Consider the following 21,342-nt stretch of genomic DNA (forward strand, 5'->3'; position numbering starts at 1 on the left):
ACTCCGGTTTCACATGAGATACGGCAGCAGGAAATGACGTATTTGGGAGTCGCGGTGACTCACTTTCTCCTGACGGCGTGATGTAAGTCCATAACAATAGAAACCTTAAGGGTGAAGCATAATGCGCTTGTGAAGAATACTAGCTGGACTGATCCCGTAGTTAACCCGTTGCTGGCTGGGAGCCTTGTATAGGGACCTGGGCGGCTTCAGTGACTGTGAGATCTGTGTGACGGCCGGATAGTCCAGGACCCGGAAGTTCCATTAAGCCTGACAGCTTTGGCTGCGTCTTCAGGGAATTGCGGCTGTGACAGGTAAAGTGAAATGCTTGTGGATTCAATAACATTACTTTTGTTCTTGCTCAATCATCATTGGTTAGTGCTTAGGAAAAAATAGTTTTGCATAACCTGTACCAGAACAACTCGCCCATTACCTCGGTCCATCCCTCACCTGCTTCTACCCTGCTTTCCTCTACTCTTTCTAGAACTCTAGCCCTGAGGCTGAAGAGGGTTTTTGAATTACTTCTATTAGATATACCATGACCTGGATGAATGAAAATCTTCATAGTCTTTGAAGGGGTAGTATACCCCCCCCCATTTCAACATGAATTCGGCAAATAGGGCATGTTTCTGAATCAATTAAGAAAGATGCTTGTTTTTAAAGGGAAAGAAAGTAAAGCCACATTTTTTTAGTTCTTATGAGCAGGGCCGCCATCAGGGGGGGCACAGGGGGTACAAGTGTACCGGCCTTAAGGGGGCCGGCAGTGCTGAACTTTTGTGCTACCTCCTTCCAAAGTCCCGACAGCCCAAATGCGGAAGTGCCGAAAGTTCCAAAGTCCCCAAAGCTGTGAAAAGACCCGAAGTCACGAAAGGAGGCAAAGTTGAAGTCCCGAAGCCACTAGTTTAAAGGAGAAGGAAAGCTAGCAAAGCAGTTTATTGCCAATAAATGAGCCACAATAGTGCAAGCTATAACACTATTTATTCTGTAGAATGCTTTACCATACCCGAGTAAACAGCTCTAGAAGCTCTCTCTGTTTGTTTAGGATAGCAGCTGCCATATTTTCTTGGTGTGACATCACTTCCTGCCTGAGTTTTCCTGCTCACTCATAGCTCTGGGTTCAGATTAAAGCAGGGGGGGGAGTAGCAAACTGAGCATGCTCAAGCCCTGCCCTGGAGGTTTAAGGTGAAAACAGGAAGTCTGATACAGAAGTCCATGTGTACACAATAGAAGGAAAGAAATGTGGTGTTTATTTTGACAGAGGACTCAGAGCAACATTACTTCGAGGGTTTACTGGTGTATTTATATAGACCTTTCTGATAAAATTTACTTAATTTTAGCCTTTCCTTCTCCTTTAATTCCTCTGAACACCCATGTGTGTGTTTTTTTTTTTTTTTTAATCCCCTGGCCACCAATGTATTATTTTTATACGCTATAGGCCCCTGCCACCAATGTTTTTTTTTACAAATATTCTTTGGGGCCCCATTTTTTTTTTTTACTTGTCAGGGGGGCCCTGGCACCAATGCTTTTTTAAAAAAAACTTATGGGGGGGGCACTGGCGCCAATAACGTTTTATAACTTGTGTGTGTGTATGGGGTGAGGTTGCCTTTTTTTTAAAGCTTAGGTCTGTGTGGTCTTTTAACTGTGATGTGGAGTGGGCGGGATCTGGGCTGGGGCTTGGGGGCCGGGATGGGCTGGCCCCGAAAATTTAGTTGTACGGGGCCCTGTGATTTTTAATGGCGGCTTTGCTTATGAGCACAATCAACACAGAATACTTATTAAGCCTATTAGGAAGCCACGTGCATAATTAACTGTGTGTCTGTTTAATGAAATGGCCCTTGTCTAAGATCCTAAAGTCTGCCATAAACATCTTCATAAAATGGGAGCATTTGGCCTGCAGGCAGAACAGATGGATACCATACAGGGGGTGTGTAGATAGTTATAGTCACTCTCCCACATTCTTAGGAGAGACCACTGACTCCTTCACTTTATTTCTATGTCTGCTGATGAACCATACAGCCATATACATGGTGCAACAGCAGAAAAGAAATGGCAACATGCCCAATCCGCACACTGATGGATATCCATTGTAAATAGATATCGGTAGCCTTATCTGTCTGTAGCTGGTGGAATGGAGGGGTTTGTTTTTACAGAAGGCTTCTCAGTGGACTTCTGATTTGTTGACTAGGGATGCAGCGGAACCAGGATTCGGTTCGGGATTCGGCCGAATCCTTCTGCCAGGCCGAACAGGATCCTAATTTGCATATGCAAATGCATATGCAAATTAGGGCCAGGGAGGGAAATTGCATGACTTTTTGTCGCAAAACAAGGAAGTAAAAAATGTTTTCCCCCTTCCCACCCCTAATCAGGATTTGGTTTGGTTTTCGCCCAAATCTTTTACGAAGGATTCGGGGTTCGGCTGAACCTGAAATAGTGGATTCGATGCATCCCTAGTTATGACTCTAGTCATTCATACAAGAAAGTAGGCTATGACTTTTAGAGGTGCACAGGCCAGCCCAAAGCCTACAAGTTTACTTCCAGGCCAGGCTGATTTGGACTGGCAAATTACTCAATGCAGTGGATGGCAGGGCTTTTCCTTCTAGCATTGTGTCCCAGCCCCTTAATCAATGTTTAATTTTGGGTAATTTGAATTGTTATTATTTATGCAAGACTAATGTACCGAGTGCCAAGAAGCTTTTTTTTTTAAATTCTCTTATGAATTTACTTGTTATACCTTGTAGGTTTTTTTCAGAATTTAATCTAATTGCATTTCCCTAATATTTTTATTATTATATAGGAGGATAGGAAAAAGTAATGTGATTATTTCAGAAACAGAATTTTAAATGTGTTCTATTTAGAAAGAGTAATAGTTCTGCAAGATAAGATATATTTTTTAGGTTGACGTAGTTGTCAAAGTGAGAACACTTTTTTTTTGCATATGACACAAAAAAATCCCATGAGCTATGAACTCCCCTTCTGATGGACTGTGGCAAACTTTATTTTCACCCTTAAATGGGTAGTTCACCTGTATAACCATTTTTGATTTTTTTTTTTTTTTTTTGGTTTTTAAAATTATTTTTGTTTAGCAGCTCTCCAGATTGAAATGCTATCTATTTGCTAAGTTTTGATTTACCCTAGAAGCCAGGCAGTGGCTTAAATAAGAGACTGTAATATGTATAAAATAAATATTATGAAGATATGTAATAAAAAGTAGCAATGACATTTTAGTTTCACGTAGCAGTATTATTTTGGGGTCAGTAATCCCCATTTGAACATACTAAATAAGTCAAAGATGAACTAATGAGGATTGTTTCTGCATGTAGTGGGACATGCCCATATTCAGTTCAAACAAAGCTAACATATGCAGTGTATGTCTGCTCTGTTATTAAAACAATATTTCTGGTTTTATAACTTCTCTCTGTTTTGACAGGGAAGACTCACCATGCTGGGCTCTGGATTTAAGGCTGAACGTCTTCGAGTCAATTTAAGACTTGTTATAAACCGACTGAAACTCCTAGAGAAGAAAAAAAGTAAGTAAATCACAGAAGTCACCAATAAGTACTCTACAAGCCTTTGGTATTATTTCTATCACCTGGGTCTGTGCTTTCTTCATCTATTAACCAGCAGTGAAAAACAGGTTATGCTTGTGTTTTCCAGCTGAGTTAGCACAAAAGGCTAGAAAGGAGATTGCAGACTACCTGTCAACTGGAAAAGATGAAAGAGCACGGATCCGTGTAGAGCACATCATACGTGAAGACTATCTGGTGGAGGCAATGGAGATTCTTGAGCTATACTGTGACTTGCTTCTGGCACGCTATGGATTAATTCAGTCTATGAAGTGAGTGCAAGGAACTAGATGGGTTCACACATCCGTGTTGGCTTGTGATCTGCACAAATTATTTATTTTGCATTTTATCATTTATTTGTTTCTATTTGTGTAGAGAACTGGATCCTGGCCTGGGAGAAGCAGTTTCTACACTAATCTGGGCTGCCCCACGCTTGCAAACTGAAGTTACTGAGCTTAAAATAGTAAGTGCAGAACTGGTTGATTTATAATATATATTCCTCTGTTAATCAAGTGAACTTGAAAATCCCACCATCCTTTCAGATTCTACTTAGTCATTTCCTCATTCTTTATACAGGTTGCAGATCAGCTTTGTGCAAAGTACAGCAAGGAGTATGGCAAGCTTTGTAGGACAAACCAAATTGGCACAGTCAATGATCGGGTAGGTTTTGGGTGGGTTTTAAATGCAAGATTTTGCATCTCTTTTTGGGGAAAATGAAAACCAATTACTAATGGTAATCCTGTAATCTGACTTCTTGTTCCAGCTAATGCACAAACTGAGTGTAGAGGCTCCTCCTAAAATCCTAGTGGAAAGATATTTAATTGAGATTGCCAAGAATTACAATGTCCCATATGAACCGGATAGTGTTGTTATGGTAAGTAAATAGTAAAAAAAAACTTTTTTTTTTTTTTAATGTATCGTGACCGCTTTGTCTACATTAGGAGTTTAGCACTTGTATTATTAATGGTTAGTTCATATACAACCCTATATTCTGTTATTTGAAAGTTTGGTCTATGAACCTTCAAATGTATACCTTTCATTTCCATCAAAATGATAAATATGCGTTTGGATTGTTTCATGGAGCGCATATTAAGTGCCAGAACTCGGAACACTTAACTACAGCAGAGAACTCTTTCTTTTGAGTTCACACCAAAAGACAAAATCGCTTTTTGAAGGTCACAAGCTTTCTCTTGGGATTTCAACCAGGGCCTCTGGAATATTTAAAAGAAAACCCCCTTCTTCCACTTTGTGACCTACATTTAATGCTTGTAGATAAGGAGGAGCTTTTATAAAGAGAATTTAAACTTTTTCTCACAGAATGTAAACATTGGTTAAGATTGGTTGAAAATTATGTGCAATCATGTTGCTACATATGGTTGGACAGTGATGGGCAAAGTATCAACTGTCATCTGTGTGGAACTTGCCTTAATCAGAAGAGAGAATCTAATTTGATATTATGTGTTTCTACAAAATAATTTATAATATATTCAGCACAGCAATACTTCATTGAGTAAATATATTGATTGGTACATCAACATGTTTATAGATATGAAAGGTATATATGGTTGATTCTTATGTAACATATGCATTTATTCAATTTATTTTATTTAGGCTGAAGTCCCTGCTGGAGTTGAAGCTGATCTCATAGATGTTGGCTTTACAGATGATGGGAAGAAAGGTGGCAGTGGTGGAGGAGGTGGAGGATTTGGTATGCCATTACCAACAGTTGCTGCTATGCAAATGCCAACACCTACCATCCCATTTGCATACCCTGCACCTGGAGGGCAGGTATGCACTCTGTTTTTAGAGACTCTGTTGTTCAGCTCTTAAATTATGCCTGACCAACTCCTTATATTTTTACAGGACCCAGTCAGTGGAGCACCAGTAGGAATCTACCAGCCTTTTGGGAATTTCAATCCTGCAGTGGGTGGTGTGCCACCACCTGTCCCTTCTATGCCGCCCACATATGATACTGTAAGTTACTGGTCTAAAGTTGGTTGGGTATTGGTAGTGTCAGAAAGGAAAAAAAAACCCACGGAAATCCACCGTTTAAAGGAATGCATCAATTATTATTTATCTGAAATGAATTATTGAGAGTACATTATTATTTACATATATTGCTTAGTAATAAAACCAGCTTAGTATCAGAACGACTTTGCCAGGAGAAGGAGTTGCTGCACTATAACGGAGATGATTAATATATATACCATACTGTAAGGTGTGGACACAAATGTACACTTCCAGGCACTACTATTAGTTAAGGGATGACAAGAATATGTGACCATTCAGCTACTTGAACTCAAAAGAGAAAACATTTTTTTTATATTTAATTTTCAAATCTGACTTGGAACTAGACATAGACCGTTTCCCAGGTGCCCCCTGTCATGTGACTTTTGCTCTGATAAACTTTAGTCATTCTTTACTGCTGCACTGCAAGTTGGAGTGATATCACGCAGCCCACCAGCAAGGTAACCAGATATCGGTTCCCTGGTAGATAGAAGAACAGCACTTAATAATAAAAATCCATGTCCCACTGCGTCTCCTTCGCTTCACTTGTGCGAACAAATATCGAACAGAACAGAACTTCCTGCTTTTTAGCTCTCTAACTCTGAGTTAGTCAGCTACTTTAAGGGGAGCCACATGGGACATAACTGTTCAGTTAGTTTGCAATTGATCCTAAGCATACAGGTCAGATTCAAAAGCAAACTGTTATGACCCACGTGCCCCCCTCAAGTCACTGATTGGTTACTCCCTGTTAACCAATCAGTGGAAACCAAGAGGACATAGTGTTCTGGCTATTATGTTAGACATCCAGTCACTCCAGCCTTTATAGAATTTCAATAAACAATACCATCAGCGCTATCAATGTTTTTAAGCGGGGAATGTTTTTCTATATAAAAAAAGTCTATTAACACCCTTTGGTAATGATAGGCTAGTTAACTGCTCACCAGTTACTTCTATTGGTTTGGGTGCACCAAGCCCCGAACCCTACGCTTAAGAGACAAATCAGTCTCCACTTCAATAGTGTAGTCCAACGACTCACAAAAGATAAAACTCTTACCAAATCGATGTTTTGACCCGGGTGCAGCCGCCCCGAGTCCGTCGCCAAGAAATTCACGGCAGTCACAACAGTCAATCTTTTTGCAACAGCGCACTCCGGATCCCGCAAAGACTGCCGAAGTCAGGAGTTATAGTTAAAAGGTATAAGCTTTATTTGAACATTCGATATATGTAAAAGCGTCCGAGGTCTGACGCGTTTCGTGTCTACGCACTTCCTCAGAGACCTCTTTTTTTGTCTTACAAACTATATTGAAAATATTTTTTATTTTGCACAGCCTATCTATTTACCTAGTTTTTATTTTTATACTGAACAATTCCTTTAATTTTTCCACACATTATCAGTAAACCTAGGCACCTTCAAACCAACCATGTAGCACGATGTTCTGGTTTTCGCTAGCTATGAACTATGCGGTTGTAAAATGTCTATGCTAATTTAACATTAGGGCTGGATTATGTCCTGGATGTACTGTTTTCTTTCTTCCTTCAAAAGAAAGGCAATTTGTGTTTGAAATGCTTTATAACATCTAGTACTGAGGTTACACGGAAGAGGCACATGTGTGTCTAGGATGTATGTACCTGGAATAAGACTGGAGCTTTTGTGAAGGTGGCCATTTGGACAGACTGTTCATTTATGCCACAAGATCACAGTCACTTATTCCAGGCAAAAAATGTCATCTACTGATCAAGCATGTGAATAGGTATCTGCATATGTAAAAGTGAGAGGGCTTTGGGACCCTCTTACTTTTGTGTAGATCTAGTTGAGCAGATAAGGTAATGTCTGGCCATCCAATTGGTTGGATAATGTACTTTTTCTCTGTGTCAGATAAAAAATTACAAAGTAACATTCTTTTAAATGGTGTAAAACAGAATTGACATTTGCTACTTTTAATCTAATTTGGACAATCTTTTTGGGATTTACAGTGAAGTGAGTGAATTGACTATCTAGTAACACTTTGCTTAATGTAACCACGTTCTTTCTAACAGATTGAGAATTTTGGACCACAAGCAAATAATCTACCTACAGCTGGTAAGTACTTTGTAATAGTTCTAGGAGTAGTGTGTTGTTAAAATATAGCAAATCAGGGCTGGACTAAAGACAGCTTGTCCTTATACAGGCACCTGAATTTAAATCTTTTTGTATTTGCATGCTATTCATAATTTTGCCCAATGCATTTTTCTCCATGTTCCTCTATGAGGGGCAGCCATCAGTGATGGGCGAATTTGACCCGTTTCGTTTCGCCAAAAATTCGCCGCCGGCGAAATGTCTCAGACGCCCATTAAAGTCTATGGGCGTCAAAAAAAATTTGTTGCGCGGACGAAATTATTTTGTCGCGCGTCTTTTTTTTTTGACACACGTCTCCATACAAGTCTATGGGCGTCATTTTTTCGGCAAAACGAGGCGAAAAAATTCGCCCATCCTTAGCAGCCATATTTGTGCGGCAGTAGTCTGTTAGCATTAGAAACACAGACAGATCGAGAATTAACAAATACAAAAAGGGGGGGTTGTGGTTGCACTCTTAAGGCTAAATTATAATATATTTAAGTACAATAGAAGTGCTACTGACCTGGCCAATTAATCAATGCACATTCCCTGGACTAAGTAATTCAATAAATATGCAAGTGCATGTATTTTAAAAATTTGTATTTGAGAATTAACAGTCAGTTTCGCAAAAGAGTCGGGTTTAGGAACTTCAAGTGACCATTACTTACAATAGGAGATCTATCGACAAAAGACTATCAACATGAGTTTTAGGTACATTTTAGTTGGTTGTTTTTTTTTCCTGGTCGGCGTTTTAAAGGGGAAAACATACCATTTTTTCATAGAGAAAAAACCTTGAATTTTTTGCGATTTATTAAACCCTGATGCTGTTTAAAGTCCGAATAAACTCTAAGACCCCTATCTATGATGCATCCTGTGCGAGAGATATTCACGTCTGCTAGAAGATTTCTATCTCTTCCCTTTTCCTTTTCTCATATTTCTTCCTTTTCTTTCCTTTCTCCTCTCCCTTCTACAACGATTGCCTTATGTTGATATTGGCGGTTCTTATTACACTCGAGGATGTAATGTTGCTCCCTCGATATCACTGTGATACTATATGATGTATGACCAAATGGATACCTTATTGTTTCTTTGACTCCCCGGAGTGTATTACCCCCTTTTCTTCTTTCTGTAACCCTCTTGAAATTTCTAATAAATCAGAATTTAAAAAAGTCCGAATAAAAAAGTACTCCATCTCAAACCTGCCGAGGTCATGTAGAACTCAATGGCAGATGTCCCGTTTACAATTGAAAGATATGATCTGTGCTGGGTTTCGTACAATAATCCAAAAAATGTGTGGTTTTGGGGCTTCCAATCCGGAAAAAATAGTTTGATTCGGATTTTATCGAGTCTGTTCCCGCACCAGATTTATTTTCAAGTAATTTCATTGATTTAATACTGTAGAAAGTGCAACAGAGTTTTGTCAAAGTGGTTTTAAGAAAATAGTGAGACATTTTTGTATTTTATCAATTAAACCCCTATATGTACTCTTATTTATTTTTTTTTTTTAAGTGTCAGTACTTTACTGAATACGTTCCTAAATTTACAGAGCAACATGCACACCATGTGTGGTGTCCAAACGTTCTCCAGTTTGTTTTACTATCACTTATTTTGTGGAATAAATGGATGCAGATGGATGCAGATGGATTGTTTGGCTTAATACTCCGCATTACTGGGTGTAGTAAGATGCCATGTGTGAGGCTGCAGAGTCAGGCTAATAGTAAAATATGATCCCACACACATCCAGCTATAACTTAATTTTCTTTCTACATTAAACTAGGTCCCGGTAATAATGTGCCTCCTGTTGCCAAACCAAGAACAAAAACTCCCGATAACTTTGTTCTTCCTGAGCTGCCCTCTGTTCCCGACACATTGCCAGCCACATCTGTAGGAACAAGCACATCCACCTCAGAAGACATTGACTTTGACGATCTGTCACGCAGATTTGAAGAGCTTAAAAAGAAGTCTTAAGGGGAAGTCAAACTCTTCTTTCCCACTGGAAGCTTGATATCACTTGTCCTCAAAATTAAATACTACATATTTAAAGACTCACAAGAAACTACTGGTTGTTGGGCTTGAAAGGTGTGTCTTTAAGGAAGGAATACAGTGTCAGAACGCTTTTACAGTTATTTCAGAAGGCTTTGTCCTGTGCAATATTAACAAGATGGTCAGCGATGCATTTGACTGTTAATGATCTTGTATCTCATTTGAGGTCTATGCTAAGAGTTCTACCTTTTCCCAGGATATCCAGGCCTATCTTTTAACCCAACTTGCTCCCACGTTTGGCATTTATCTTTCACTCTTAATGAACTTCTCAGGCTGCTTGATTTTCTTACTTTGTAAATAACATTTATTAAGTTAGGCTTGATTATCTTGCACTCCTTTAAATAAAGTTGTGGCCTTTTCTTTAGCAGCAATTGCTTATTCTGCAACTCTTTCCTCCTTTGTCAATCAGGATTCAGTCATATTTTTGAACTTTTTTAAACACTTTTTTTGTTTTTCTTTATAATAATAATAATAAAGTTAGGGTTTCACAAAAGCAGATAACTTTTTTTAACTATTTGCATTTGTCACAGACATTTTCACCTTTTTATGAAATTATGTTTGCTTGATCAAAATACTGAGAACTAGCTAAATGTGTTCGGAAGAAGGTAATAATTGAATATGCACTTGTGTTCCCAGAGAGTGGATGTTGCAGTTACAGAGGCCGGGGGTTGTTGTGGGGTAGGAGGTCAATAACAAAAATATTAGTGGTAAGTAATACACCCAACTCAAGAACTGGACAGATATGGAATGTATCCTGGATGGTGGATTCATGATTTAATCCCACTTATCCTACAAACTTCCTTCCAGGGTGGTTAAAACACAATTGTTTTTTTGAGGATATTTTATGTGGCACCCCCTTTAAATATGATTTACCTTCTCCTTAAAGAGAAGTATCCTCTAGTGGCCCAATAACAAGATCCTAACAAGTAACTACTGATATGATAGAATGTGTAAAGAGTGATGTTTTTAAAAACCTCTTAACCAACAACATGGACCTAACAAACAACTTCTATCAGTCCTACTTTTTTTAAAAAAATTTTTTTCCATACTTAGGATTTAATCAGTTTAATAAGTGTATCTGTAGGCTTCCAAACAGAAATTATAAACGTAAACCCTTATAGATAGTGAATCTGTCCCATTTCGATTAGCAAATGCATTGAAATCAATGGGCGTCAAAATAATTTTGATGTGTGACAATTTTGACGCAAATGACGTATACGCGACTCGTCCAACTGTATTAAAGTCAATGGGCGTCCGAATAACTTTGTTGCATCGAATTTTTCCACTGTGAATTTTTGCAGCAGTTTCGCAAAAATCTTTGTGGGCGGCGAAGTTGCTGGCGAATAAATTTGGCCCATCACTAATTATAGATTATACACTTATAGATTACAATTTTTATTCAGTATGCCTTTTTTTTTATTCATTAAGCAATATATTATGGGTGCAACTTTTACACTATGGAGTGCACAATTGGTGGCATATAGGTTTATATGTATTTTGTATACAAAGTTATAATCTCTGCATCATTTCTACAATGTATCTGTATATTTTTTAAAAAGTATCATTTTGGAGGCATTTTTGAATTTGTATGTTGGTGCCGCTGGCCTTTTAACAACAGAGGTATGACAAATCTAACACCCTTCCAGATTTAATGTATGGATTTGCAATACGTGCATATTAACAATTCTGTTTTCGCTAAAATTAGCAATTGGAATGATATGCTCAATAGGGAGCTCTCATGAACCGTCTCTGTGTATCCAAGCTTAGAATAGGCTTTATTTGCAGTTTACATCTTTTTTTCACATCTGTTGCATCTTTAGATTGTTTAGTCTTTTTGCGAACCACAAACAACCCAGAGAGCTTTAGGGTCTGGCCACACGGGCAGATTCGGGTAGATTAATCGCCAGGCGACAAATCTCCTCTTCTTAGTGGCGACTAATCTCCATGATCTGCCTTCCGCTGGCTAAAATGAAAACCGCCTGGGGGCAGGCACACGTAGCGATTCGTCGGCAGAAGTTTCCTCGTGAGGCCGACGACTTCAGAAAACGAAACGCTCCGCGTGCCTGCCCCCAGGCGATTTCATTTTCGCCTGGCGACTAATTTTCCCGAATCTGCCCGTGTGGCCAGACTATTAAAAGCAGCAAGTCCACAACTTCTTTGTCCTTATATGACTAGAAGAGAAAAGAACAAACCATTGAGACGTATACACAAGAGCATTAATACAATGCATTCTGTTTTTTTTTAAAAGCATGGAGCCTAACACAATTTGCTCCTAATCATATAGAGGCCAAAAATAATAGCTGAAAACAAACTGTAAAACAGGCCTGTCGTTACAGATTATGAGTATGGTATTTTAGAATACTATGGGGCACATTTAGCAAGTGTCGAATTTCGAGGGTTAATAAACCCTCGAATTCAAACCTTGAAGTTAAATCCTTTGAATTCGAATATCGAATTAGAAGGATTTAGTGCAAATGCTTCGATCGAACGATCAACGTAAAAATCTAAAAATTTGAAAGATTTTAATCGATCGAAGGATTTTTATTAGATCAAAAAAAAAAAAAATGTTAGAAAAGTGCTAGGGAAGGTCCCCATAGGCTAACATTACACCTCGGTAGGTTTAAGGTGGCGAAGTATGAAGTCGAAGTATTGAGACAGTACTTCGACTATCGAATGGTCGAATAGTCGAAACGATTTTTACTTAGAATTGTTCGATTCGACCCATTGTTCGAATTGACCCATTCGATGGTCGAAGTACCCAAAAAATAATATATTGTAGGCAGACATTAATTATTGTATATATATATATATGTATATATATATGTATTTGGTGCTGGTCTAAAAATGATCTTTAATAATTGCCTCTTTATTGGCGCCTCCTATATATCTGCTACTGTCCCTGTTTCAAATGGGGATTGGCGTGTTCTAACAGTTCCTGCTACAAGCACAATAGGAGAGGGATAGCCAATCACAGCCCTGCAGTCGCACAAGCAAAGATAGGCTTCAGCTCCCTATCAGGTCAGCCTAACTGCTGATTGGTTCCTATGTTACAGTGCACGCCAGCTGTAAACATATATAGACAGACAAACAGAAGACAGTGGGGCTCATTTATTAACACTGGGCAAATTTGCCCATGGGCAGTTACGTGAATGCGATAGGAACCTTAAAGGAAAACTATACCCCCAAAATGAATACTTAAGCAACAGATAGTTTATATCAAATTGAATGACATATTAAAGAATCTTACCAAACTGGAGTATATATTTACATAAATATTGCCCTTTTACATCTCTTGCCTTGAACCACCATTTCGTGACTCTATCTGTGCCGTCTCAGAGATAACCTGACCAGAAATACTACAACACTAACTGTAACAGGAAGAAGTGAGGAAGCAAAAGGCAGAACTCTGTCTGTTAATTGGCTCATGTGACCTTACATGTGGTTTGTATGTGTGCACAGTGAATCTTACGATCTCAGGGGGCGGCCCTTATTTTTTAAAATGGCAATTTTCCATTTATGATTACCCAATGGCACATACTACTAAAAAAGTATATTATTATGATAATGGTTCATTTACATGAAGCAGGGTTTTACACATGAGCTGTTTTACTCAGTATCTTTTAATAGAGACCTACATTGTTTGGGGGGTATAGTTTTCCTTTAAATTCTAACCTCCATTGGGACAGTGACTTATGTGAATGATGGATAATCTTAGTAAAGCTCTGTATAAATAGGTCAATGTGTCAGTATTATGTAACTAACAGATAACATAGTGCATGATTTCATACCTACCTTTTGCTTTACTCATTCTTATAATCAAATCGTATTTCATACAATTTTGCTGTTACAATATTAATGCATTTATTGTTTTTCCCAGATTTGGATTATGATTATTAATCGGTGGCTGACCATAGAGAAAGGGCTTTATACTTTTGTCAGTTTGATGATATTGGGTGAATATAAAACGAAAAGGTATTGCTGCTGATAATGGTTATTAACACTTTTACTGCCAGCCGATTTGGTTGATTTGGTATTTTTATTGCCAGACCTTTTTTTTGAACATTTAGCGGTCTTTCACTTTAGGGACCTTTCGTAGGGGTGTCTTTTAGGAAAGCAATATATCATTTTTTTCAGGGAAACCTAAGCTTTCAAAATATGCTACCACTTCTGTATAAAAATATAAGCTTCTAAGGGGCAGATTTACTAAGGTTCGAGTGAATGTTCGAAGTTAAAGTTCGAATTTCGAAGTAATTTTTTGGATACTTAGACCATCGAATAGGCTGCTACGACTTTGATTCTATTCGATCTACTTTTCTGCTGATTCACTGCACATGCTAAGCGAGTTTATCAATGTGTGTGTAATTGTACTCCCTTTAATAGTGCAGATAAGCTAGGTTTTGGGTGCAAATTACTGACCGTGAGAGACGGACCTGTTAATGTAGGTGACTGATGAAGTATGTTTCAAATCAGGACTTAAGAGAAATACAGGGGAGTTGACATGTCTGCAATGCACAGGCAAATAGTTAGCACCACCACTACTTTGGTGTTGCATGGCAGCTTGACAATTTTTATAATCCGAATTTTTTTTGGTCGGAGTTTTAAAGGACAAAACACAATTTTTTGTGTAAAAAAAAAAAAAAAAAAACTTGAATTATTCATGGTTTATTAAACCCCAAGGCTGCTAAAAGTCTGCATAAAAAAAACTACTCCATCTCAAACCTGCCAAGGTCATGTAGGAGTCAAGGGCAGATGTCCCGCTTACAATTGGAAGCTATCATGATCTGTGCTGGGTTTTGTACACTAATCAAAGAATTTTTCGTGTGCAAATCTGGAAAAACATAAGATTTGGATTTTTCCATGATTTTATCAAGTCTTTTTTGCATCAGATTTTATTGAGTTAATTTATTGTTGAATAAGGTAAAAATATGGATGGAGTTTGTCAAAGTAGTTTTAATAAATAATGAGAAATTTCTGGATTTTAGTAAATAACCCCCTATATGTCTCTGTTAAAAGTAACTTTGAAAGGACATAGGGCAAATTATAAGCAATAAAGCAAAGTAATGTCCAAGAAATGTAAGCATGCCGCAGCAGTTTTAAAAGGTCACACCCAATGTCAGCAAATTTATACACAGACGTTAATTAATACAAAAGCACTGATTTTAGGATTCATATTCCAATGTAATATTTCCACCTAATCTCAACATATAGAGAGGCAAAAAAATATTTAAAAAATGGAAACAAAAGTAAAATTCTATAGTTTTATTACAAATTTTAATTACACCCAGTCTGCATGGTGCCCTTCCCAAGAGGTGTCCTATATAACAGGTACATGGGTTCCATTAGCTTCACAATAAAGCTTTTGGCGTTCATCTGAAATACTGTATTGTCTGTACAGCCAGGGAAAGCAATCTCATGGGTAAAGAGCTATTAGGGTGCCGTTCTCCACAGCACAATTTGTGCCACGGGCATGATGTCTCCAGAAAAAGGGAAAGAAAACTTCTTTGTTAAATCACTGTCAGGTGACTTCCTATTTCACTGGTGATGGTTGAGTGTTAGTTCTGTGATCAGCTCCCACTGCATCAGACACGCAAGAAAATCCCTGTTCACTAAAATAGATAGAAAGACATTAATAACACATAAAGCAAGGACAGACAGATTTTACATTCATAACAAATATTGCTTACAAGAGCAGTTGGTCAAGTTCCCGTGTGATTTTACCAACAACAGGGGGGCCCTGGTAAGTAAGTGCAGTGTACAGCTGAATTAAAGAAGCTCCAGCACGGATCTTTTGCAGAGCATCAAGGCCACTGAACACACCACCAACTCCAATGATTGGTATCTTTCCTTTAACATAAGCAGAAAAATACAGGTCAGTGTAATATACAAAGTGATGGGTTTAGTCTAGCATTTATAAGGATTTTACCTGCAGTTAGTGCATACATCTCACGCACAGTGTCAGTAGCCAGGTCACAAAGGGGTGCTCCACTTAGTCCACCTACTTCACTGCTCTGAGCATCCTGAAGTGAAGTGGCTCGGCTGAATTGTTGTATTAGAAATAATAAGGCCATCAATGCCAACCTAGAAGGACAAGTTATGGTATAGTCATAGAATGTTTCTATGTCTACTACTACTGTGAGATTGATTATTGTCGGTAATCAATAAAAGTGGAGAAGCATACTAAAGCATGTAGAGTGCAGGATAGAAAACCAGTCTCATACCTCTGTCACTGCACTAGCAATATCCTCCTTATCATGTGAAGACAGGTCAGGTGCAATTTTCATAAGCAAAGCTGGCTTAGGGTCACACTGGAGAGCATTTCGACATTTCACAACCTAATAGGACGACTTGTTACAAATTCCTGAAATAAAAATAAAGGTACTGGGTTATGCAGACTTATATGCAGGGTCAAACCTCAGTCAGCAGTTTGCGCAGTTCCTATCGGCCCTGTAGATTCTTTAGTCCAGGAGTATTGGGGCTGGACACATTTATAACCAAATAATCAGCCAAAGATCCCAACTGTTGCAAACCTTGTATGTAATCAGCAGCTGCATCCTCAGAAGTCTTGTTTTTTCCCAAGTTTACACCAAGTGGCATTCCAGCTGAAATAGAGCAAAATGGAGTAACAGGTATCAGTACAGCAGATAATAAGGATGACTGATCATTACAATTATTTAAATGGAAGTAAAGGCTTTCCACCTTTTAGGGATACTATCAGAATACCTTAAAGGAGGACAAAACATCCCCCTAAACTTGCAAATATTGTCCTTCCTCCCTCCCTGTGATGTGCTTTAGTGTAGAAAAAACAAACTTTTGAAAAATTCTGACCCTTAAATGCAGAGAAGCGCATCGGAGCTCCCAGTCGCCATCTTCTGGCTCTTCATATAGTCTTCGTGTCTCTTCACCAACACAAAGTCTGCCAGCGCATGCACAGTTGGGCCAAGTCAGGAATCTGGATTCAACTGCCCATGCGCAAATCAGCATTGAGACCAGAAGATTATACAAAGAGCTGGAAGATGGTGCCCGGGAGCTCTGCTGCGCTTCTTTGCATTTAAGGGTCAGAAGGTTTTTTTTACACTAAAGCACATCACGGAGAGGGGAGAGGGGCAATGCCTGAAAATTTAGGGGGACTATTGTAAGGGGGAGGTTAGTTTTTTAAAAAGGTAGATTATCTTGAAATTTAGCATGCTCAGCAGACAAACTCGTTACTCTCTGAAGTGGGAGCCAAATGAAAACAAGACAACGAACCTAGCAGTGACATTACTCTTTGGTGCTGTGTGTGCTTGTTTCTGATTATACCATGCTTGCAGAGAGTAGAGTATGTGGTCCATACCACACAGTTTTTAAGAGTTTGTCATAGGGCTATCAGATGTGTAGTAGAGCTACTTAGTTGTAGGAGTGAAATAGTACATGTAGTAGAAAGTAATTTCTAGGTTCAAACAGAGTCTATAAAGTTTGTGGGAAAACCTTTACTTCCCCTTTAATATGCTAAGAAACGTGAATGTATGAGTCTATTTGGGACTTTTTTCGGTAAGGGACATGGTTAGACCTGCTGTAAGCATCTTCTGCTTTTCTCTCCGCTCAAGCAGTTGCTGCCATTCAACTTCCAAGCCATGGCTGTTAAATCCATACCTGAAGAAGCAGGATAGGAAGATGTAGTCTTTATGCCAGCCTTGATCGATTTAATTAAAAAAAAAAAAAAGATTCCATTACCTGTTGATTGCTCTATCCTGTAGTAATCGGAATACTCTTGGTTTAGGGTCTCCATCCTGGGTTTTGGGGTAATACTTCCTAATCCTAATAATCCTATTTTATAGAGTTCATCTACAGCTTCTGCATACTAATCAAAGCCAGCAGCTAAACCTACTGGGTTTTCGGAATGTGTGGCCTAGAAACTTTACCTCCTAAATAGAATTAAAAAACAAAATAAGGACAGCAAAAGTACAGGGGGATATAGGGCAAGTAGATGGTATGGAGTGTCCTTCTATTGCCTCCAAGTGCTATTGCTCTTAAAGAGCCAGCAGCTGAGAACATAAGGTTTATGTACTTGGCAGATTCTGTACAAACTTCTCCGGGCATCCTCGGCCTTCATAAGTCAGTTTAATCAAGGGGGGCGTTTTTTTAATCAGTTGGATCCAGGACCACCATCAGAAATCACAGGGCCCCACATACGACAAAATTTCCTGGGCCCACTGCAAGCCCCACCTACAGGTCCACCCTCCCCACCCCACAGGTACGCCCCCCACCACACAGTAAAAAAACAAAATAATATTGGTGGCTAGGTTCCCACATGTTAATAAAAAGATATTGGTGATCAGGGCCCCCCATAAAAAAACATTTGTGGCCAGGCCCCCCCTTTAAAAAATATTGGTGGCTAGAACCCCACATGAGAAAGAAAAATTGGTGGCCAGCCCCCCCCCCCCACATTATAAGAAAATTGGTGACCAGGGCCCCTTAAACATCGATGCCTTCCCGAAGTCAGCAGCTCTGACACTCAAGTAAGTGTGGTGTGGCCAGGCCCCCTTACCCTCGGGGCCCCCTACAACTCTCCCCCCTGTCCTCCCCTGATGGCTGCTCTGGTTGGATCCATGCCTGTTTCGTGGGTGATTGAGGGGCCATCCATTTAGTCATCAGCAGTTTCTCAGCATAAAATAAGAGGGCACGGAATAAGAGCCTGGACTTGTTGAGAGGTATTATTTCGTCTACCAGTCCTAGCAGATTTCTGGCATACATGGGCCAGGGAAGGCCAGTTCCTCAGTCATATATATCACAATGGAGGCCCAAAAAGACCGGATCCGAGAACACGACCAGGTCTTATGGAGGAAGCCCGCCTCTCCCTCCCCACATTTAGGGCAGATGGCCCCTGGATTTCTGCCCATTTTCTCCAGTTTGTTAGGCTTGATATATATTTGATGCAGGAATTAAAGTTGGATAAGTTTGTCTTTCAAGGCAATCAGGCCAGAGTAAACCGATCCCTTAGCCTCCTTCCATGTCTCATCTGTTAGTGTTGGGAGAATAGATTGCCACTTGGGCAAGGCCATGTCGAAGCGAGTAGTGCCCGTTTTGAGCAGGGCTTTATATATGCTGGAAGTCAGTCTTGTGCGCTGTGGATTTCAAAGGACTAGTTCGAAAGTGGGGGTGACATACTGCAGCGTTAACTCTGAGAATAGGGAGCGGAATGCATGCCGGAATTGCATGTATCTATGCAACTGGATATCTTGATGTCCGGTTCTGTCTCAAAGTTGAGAAAGAGTGGGAAACTGCATGTCCACTAGCAACTCCCCCAGTAACTTAATGCCCCGGTGAGGCCAGTAGTTAAAGTCTTGCAAGTCTCTGAGATGAGTAAGGTTGCTGTTTAACCTAAGTGGCAAGAAGGGGGAGAGGACTGGAGGGTTGCACTGTAGTACCTTGCATGCAGCTCTCCAAGCCCTGAAGGGGGTTGTGATGGTGGATGGCAGCCTAGTATAGTCAGCAAGGCATCTATAGGGAAGATTTCAAATCCCTGGCCAGGAGCCCACCAGGGTTGCCAAGAGGACCACTCCCGGATCCTCATCCTGCAGGTGCAACCAGGTATGGATATGGTAGAGTTGGCCGGCCACAAAGTAAAAGTGCAGATGCGGGAGTGCCAGACCACCGTGTTCTAAAGGGGCTGTCAAGTTTTTCCAGGACAAGCGGGGAGCTTTATTGGCCCAAAGGAAAGATGTAAGCATGGACGTGATCTGGGCAAAAATTTTTTGGGTAACCCATACCGGTGAGTTAGGCAGTCGGTACAGCAGCTTCGGTAGGAAGATCATTTTGTAGAGATTCACTCTCCTCTACAGAGTGATCGGTAAAGGGGTCCATCTGGCAAGACACAATTTGAGCTGTTGTTGAAGGGGATCCAAATTATCAGCCAAATAGCGTGAGGTCTGAAGGGAAATCACTATGCCTAGGTATTTAAAGCTTGTTACCCATGGTATCTCGTTTGCTTCCGGATGGGGGGCGGGATTGGGTCAATCTGCAAGAGGATTGACTTGGATTTATTAATTTTGAGGCCTGAGTAAACGCCGAATTGATCCAGAGTTGCGAGTGCTGCTTTAAGGAATCATACGGGTCCGCCAGAAATAACAGGAGGTCGTCGGCGTAGAGGGCCAGCTTATCTTCCAACGGTCCCCATCTTAGATCCAGCACCTGGTTAGACTGTCGTATAAGAATTGCTACAGGCTCAATGGCCAGCGCGAAAAGGAGGGGAGATAGAGGACAACCCTGCCTCGTTCCTCTGGCTAATGGGAATGGATCTGAGACTGAGCCATTGGTCTTAATTCTGGCTGTCGGCTTCAGGTAGAGAAGTTTAACCCAGTCAATAAATCCAGGGGCAATCCCGAATCTTCGCATGATTTCCCACAGATACAGCCACAGTGTAAAGCTTTTGTGGCATCAAGGGAAACCAGTACTCTGGATCCTGGGTTGTCGTGTTCGATTTGGAGGTGGGTGTAGACTCTCCTCAAGTTGGTAGTTGTTGATTTACTAGGGATAAAACCAGATTGATCTGGGTGGATCATCAGATCTATTATTTTAGCCAATCTTGTGGCCAGAATCTTGGCGAATACCTTGGTGTCAGTGTTGATCAGTGATATGGGCCGGTAAGACTCGCAGGCTTCAGGATCTTTTCCTTCTTTGTGTATCAGCACTATCACTGCTTCATAGAATGAGGGTGGTAGGGACCCTTGAACTGTTGCATTGAGGAAAGTTTGATGGAGATGTCCAGGTATATTTTCGATTTGGAGTTTATACCATGCTGCGGGAAATCCGTCTGGGCCTGGAGTTTTGCCCTGTGGAAGAGCAGCTATCGCCTCTCGAACCTCCTGCAGGGTAATTGGAGCATCCAATGCAGCTGCCTGGGAAATGTGACCTCGTCAAGATAGTCCCCCAATTGTTGTTGGGTGTAGGTTTCTTAAGGTATTTTTAACGGAATGGTTTGACTGCACCTACCCACACCCAGTTGAGCATTAAAGGAAACAAATGGCGGTGTGAATATGAGTTTAAATACTAAATTGTGAAGAAAGTGAAAATAAAAGAGCTGTAATCAGAAATAGCCAAATTCATTGGTGTACTCACAGCAACCAGGATAAAGGTCTTTGATTTAAAACTTTTAATTTCCCAGACATTTAAAATAACAAAATACCCTCAATTAAAAGTTATTCCAAATCAAGTTATTCCAATTCAAGTTATTCCATTCATCGTTAAGACTAAAGGGCAAACTCAGGAACGGAGCATAAACATATGATTAAAACTAGGGCCACAAAGACAAATTTCCTCACCCTGCCAAACTAAAATTTAATAGAAAACTAATATCATAATTAGGCACACCTTAGGATATCACTTCAAATGAATTGATAAAAGCACCGAACATATGTTCATCACATCAACAACCCTAGAAATGAACCCTAAACACATTAGTCGATAGCAGAAGTTAAAGGAGTTGTTCACCTTTGGCTTCCAAACCAAAATTTGATTAAAAGGCCCACATAACACAGAAAGCCCTAATATACCCATCACAGTTACCTGTTTCTTCAAAAAGTATGAATAAATGCTATTTTCTAAGCTGAATTCCAGCTGTTTAACAGTTCTTCTCTTTCTGCATCATTTAAAATCCTGTCA

General features: G+C 39.8%; 1 protein-coding gene and 1 pseudogene across 2 annotated transcripts; one reads left to right on the plus strand and one right to left on the minus strand.

Annotated features, from left to right (window-relative positions):
- The first annotated feature begins 75 nt into the window (after positions 1 to 75).
- On the plus strand, positions 76 to 10,069 carry ist1.S (increased sodium tolerance 1 homolog S homeolog). 2 transcript variants are annotated; one of them, NM_001093185.1, is given in 10 exon segments: positions 76 to 311; positions 3,425 to 3,524; positions 3,652 to 3,832; positions 3,936 to 4,023; positions 4,137 to 4,220; positions 4,324 to 4,434; positions 5,172 to 5,348; positions 5,424 to 5,534; positions 7,605 to 7,647; positions 9,440 to 10,069. In NM_001093185.1, coding segments are annotated over 9 exon segments (1,074 nt in total). In that variant the 5' UTR covers positions 76 to 311; positions 3,425 to 3,436; the 3' UTR covers positions 9,631 to 10,069.
- Positions 10,070 to 13,760: 3,691 nt separating this feature from the next.
- On the minus strand, positions 13,761 to 17,470 carry LOC108714974 (annotated as a pseudogene).
- Between the last annotated feature and the right edge of the window lie 3,872 nt (positions 17,471 to 21,342).

Source organism: Xenopus laevis, chromosome 4S (genome assembly GCF_017654675.1).
Source record: "Xenopus laevis strain J_2021 chromosome 4S, Xenopus_laevis_v10.1, whole genome shotgun sequence".
In the NCBI taxonomy this organism is placed as follows: domain Eukaryota; kingdom Metazoa; phylum Chordata; class Amphibia; order Anura; family Pipidae; genus Xenopus; species Xenopus laevis.